At 45.2% G+C, this 3,109-nt stretch overlaps 1 protein-coding gene across 1 annotated transcript; it reads left to right on the plus strand.

Annotated features, from left to right (window-relative positions):
- Positions 1–374: 374 nt before the first annotated feature.
- On the plus strand, positions 375–2,346 carry LOC147620052 (uncharacterized). The gene has a single exon (XM_086772203.1). It carries the CDS (start codon positions 594–596, stop codon positions 2,016–2,018), a length of 1,425 nt encoding a protein of 474 aa, XP_086628329.1. The 5' UTR covers positions 375–593; the 3' UTR covers positions 2,019–2,346.
- The last annotated feature ends 763 nt before the right edge of the window (positions 2,347–3,109 follow it).

Genomic DNA, 3,109 nt, shown 5'->3' on the forward strand with positions numbered 1-3,109 from the left:
ATTATTTTAAAAAAATAGTAATAGAATACCATGATTGGTAAAAAAAAAAGGGGGGGGGGTGATTGTTTTTTTTTATATTTCCGGAAACACTGTGATGGACATTGGAGAGTGCGTCCTTTGCAGGGTTTTTTTAAGAACTGGCGAGACTGTAGGAAAGCCGCACGACTGCAGCATGATCTCACGAGCCACCTATAGGCGATAATCCGTCACGACCTCAGCAGGCTACCCATCCCTTCCGGGGCCTCTTCAGAAATAACAGCATGTGCTCTCACGTCCCCCCCCCCCTTTGTGTGGTGGTCATTGAAGCACTCAGGCCTTCTCTCTCTCTCTCTCTCTCTCTCTCACTCTCTCTCACACACACACACACACACACACACACACACACACCCCGCGCCAGCTTTTCCCCCTACCAGCACAGCACTCATTGCACACCGTAAACCCAAGAATATCACAGTCAATTCCCCCCTGTAGGGCACCATTGGAAGATCATGCCTCAGCTTCTTCGACCAGTTCGAGAAGTTCATATCATGGTTTTCTCATCCATTCATCCCCTTGCATCCTCTGCATTGCTTCCACCCCCCCTTTAACCCATCATGTTCAAGAGCATGCCCCGCCTCCACAAGGTCCTCGGCGGCCTCTGCGTCGCCGGCTTTCTCCTCATCCTCTGCTACTCAGAGGTTGCTCAACTGCTTACTTACTCTGTTTTCCATTCCACTCTCGGGAACTACTTCCCTTATCCTGTCAGCTCCTGCAACACTACTTCCAGTGACTCCCCCATTAACACAACCCAACTTTACCTTATGCTAAACAGTACACTAAGCTCTCACACTATTAACATCACTAATGCTTGCAATTGTTCAAACACCGGGGTTGCCGCCCGTCCCCCATGCCCTTCTGCTATTGTGCAGCAGGTTGTGATCGAGCAAGAAACAGATTCGAAGAAGCAATGGCATGCAGACAAGTTCTGGCATGCTGCAAACACCTTCCCACTGTGCACCATGGACACCTGCTTCGACTTCTCGCGTTGTGCCGAGATGAAGGACTTCCTTGTCTATGCCTATGGACATCCCTATGAGCAGATTTGGTATCTTAAGGAGCTAAAATCATCCCCATGGCTTACCACGGACCCGGCAAAGGCATGCTTATTCCTTGTTACTCTGCCTCAACATCCTGATGGCATAAGCCGACCCCATCCAAGCACTCTGCCCTCTTGGAATGGGGGTCTCAACCATGTCATTGCAACTCTTGCTGACAAGTGGTCATTGACAGCCCCTCCTCCCCACACGATTGGCAATGCCTCTGTGCTCAGCTCATCCCTGCAGGAGACGACATATCGCCCCGGCTTTGACATAGCCATGCCATTGCCAGGTAAGACCCATCTAACCCATCTGCAGAACTTGAAGCCATGGGACAGAAAGTACTTCCTCACCTTCAAAGGGTTGAGGTATTTGGGCCAAAAGGAGGGCAACTTCAGAAGCAATCCGGCCTTACGAGGGATGCACAATGGCCGGGATGTGATCATTGCAGTGTCATGTAATCAAGTGACCAACAATGGGGTAAGGAGGGAAAATCCCGACGAAGGGAAGGGATGCGATGAAGACGAAGCAAGGTTTGGGCAGTATGATTTCACTGATTTGATGAACTCTACATTTGGGCTAGCTCCTGCAGGGAGGGCACCATCATCCTACAGGATGATAGAGACTCTAAGTGGGGGGGCCATCCCCATTTTGATATGTGACAACTATGTGAAGCCATTTGACACCATCATACAGTGGCATCAATGTGCATTGCAGTTCCCCACTTCTGAGATTAGGAGGATTCTGCCTGCTCTCAGGGAGCTCTCTAGAGAGGAGTTGGAGAGGAGGCAGAGGTATTGTCTCTTCATTTACAATGAGTATCTCAAAGATGATGCCACCCTTCTGAGATCTGTAATCAAGTCTCTCAAGCTCAGGTTCTATGGTGTGCTCCCACAGTTCAATGAGGCCTTGCCCACAGGCACAAGCAAAAGGAGGAGATGATGAAGGAAAACCCAGCACCCATCAAGCAACTGTCAGTCAGGAGACATTGCAGCATTGAGTACATTTTCTTAATGAAGCTTTGAAGGGCGTTCAAGCAAGCATCCTTCATAGAAATGACATTGAAACGTCGGAACAAACGCTTGATTAAGCTCGGATTAGGTCTAATTGTGTGTGTGTGTGTGTGTGTGAGAGAGAGAGAGAGAGAGAGAGAGAGAGAGATTGAAGTTTTATTTAATTAAGAAAACATGCTTGATTAATCGTCGATTAGCGTTGACATATTGATAATTGATTCTTTTTCCTTTGAAGTTGCCACATCCATTATGGCATATTATGGCATGTGCTATGATTAGAGAGAGAGAGAGAGAGAGAGAGAGGGGTTCATGTGCCATGCGCTTGAGTGTTGCGAGTGGAAAATATCCATTTTCGTGTCACATTTTTAAATGCTAAAAGAAAATGAATTTATTTACATGGCACTTTTACCTTGTTACAACTCGTGCCATGAAAAAACCATCCTTGGCGTAATTTTCATGGCTCAATTTGACAAAAACATTTTTTTGTAATTTTCACTCTTCAATTTGAGAAAAACCGGTTGTAATTTTGCCTATCCTTGATTTTCATATTGAAATTATAGCTATAAAGCCGACTAATCTATGCATTTAAAAAAAATAAAAAAAATCAATCGAGCTTAAAGGTCATCCTTTTTTTCATTGGTTGAAGTTTATATTTGACACCGTTACAACTTACATCTTTGACAAATGTGATCTTGAACAATTTTGATGTGTGTTGGTGTGTGAACAAAAAGAAGGGTTTTCCTCGAAATGGTGAAAACATACACAAACACCACCATATATAAATACATCATTTACGACTCACCACACCAAGCACACCCAATGTTTTTTTTTGAGGAAGACTTGAAATTAATAGGAAGAGGATGAGTGTTATCTTAGAGGTCCTCGGTTCAAACCTCACAGACTACGATGGAATGCGCACCCTTATACAAATTGTCGTCGTGGTGGACAGTGGTGTGTGTGAGTTGTATACACAAGCTAGGTGTAAATATCCATTTCCCAATGGATTTTGAACTTGTCACA

The sequence above is a fragment of the Cibotium barometz genome, chromosome 32 (assembly GCF_041138505.1).
Source record: "Cibotium barometz isolate CiBa-2024 chromosome 32, ASM4113850v1, whole genome shotgun sequence".
Classification (NCBI taxonomy): Eukaryota; Viridiplantae; Streptophyta; class Polypodiopsida; order Cyatheales; family Cibotiaceae; genus Cibotium; species Cibotium barometz.

Excerpts from the sequence above, each read along its gene's own strand:
- LOC147620052 (XM_086772203.1), top strand. The coding sequence starts at position 594 with ATGTTCAAGAGCATGCCCCGCCTCCACAAGGTCCTCGGCGGCCTCTGC.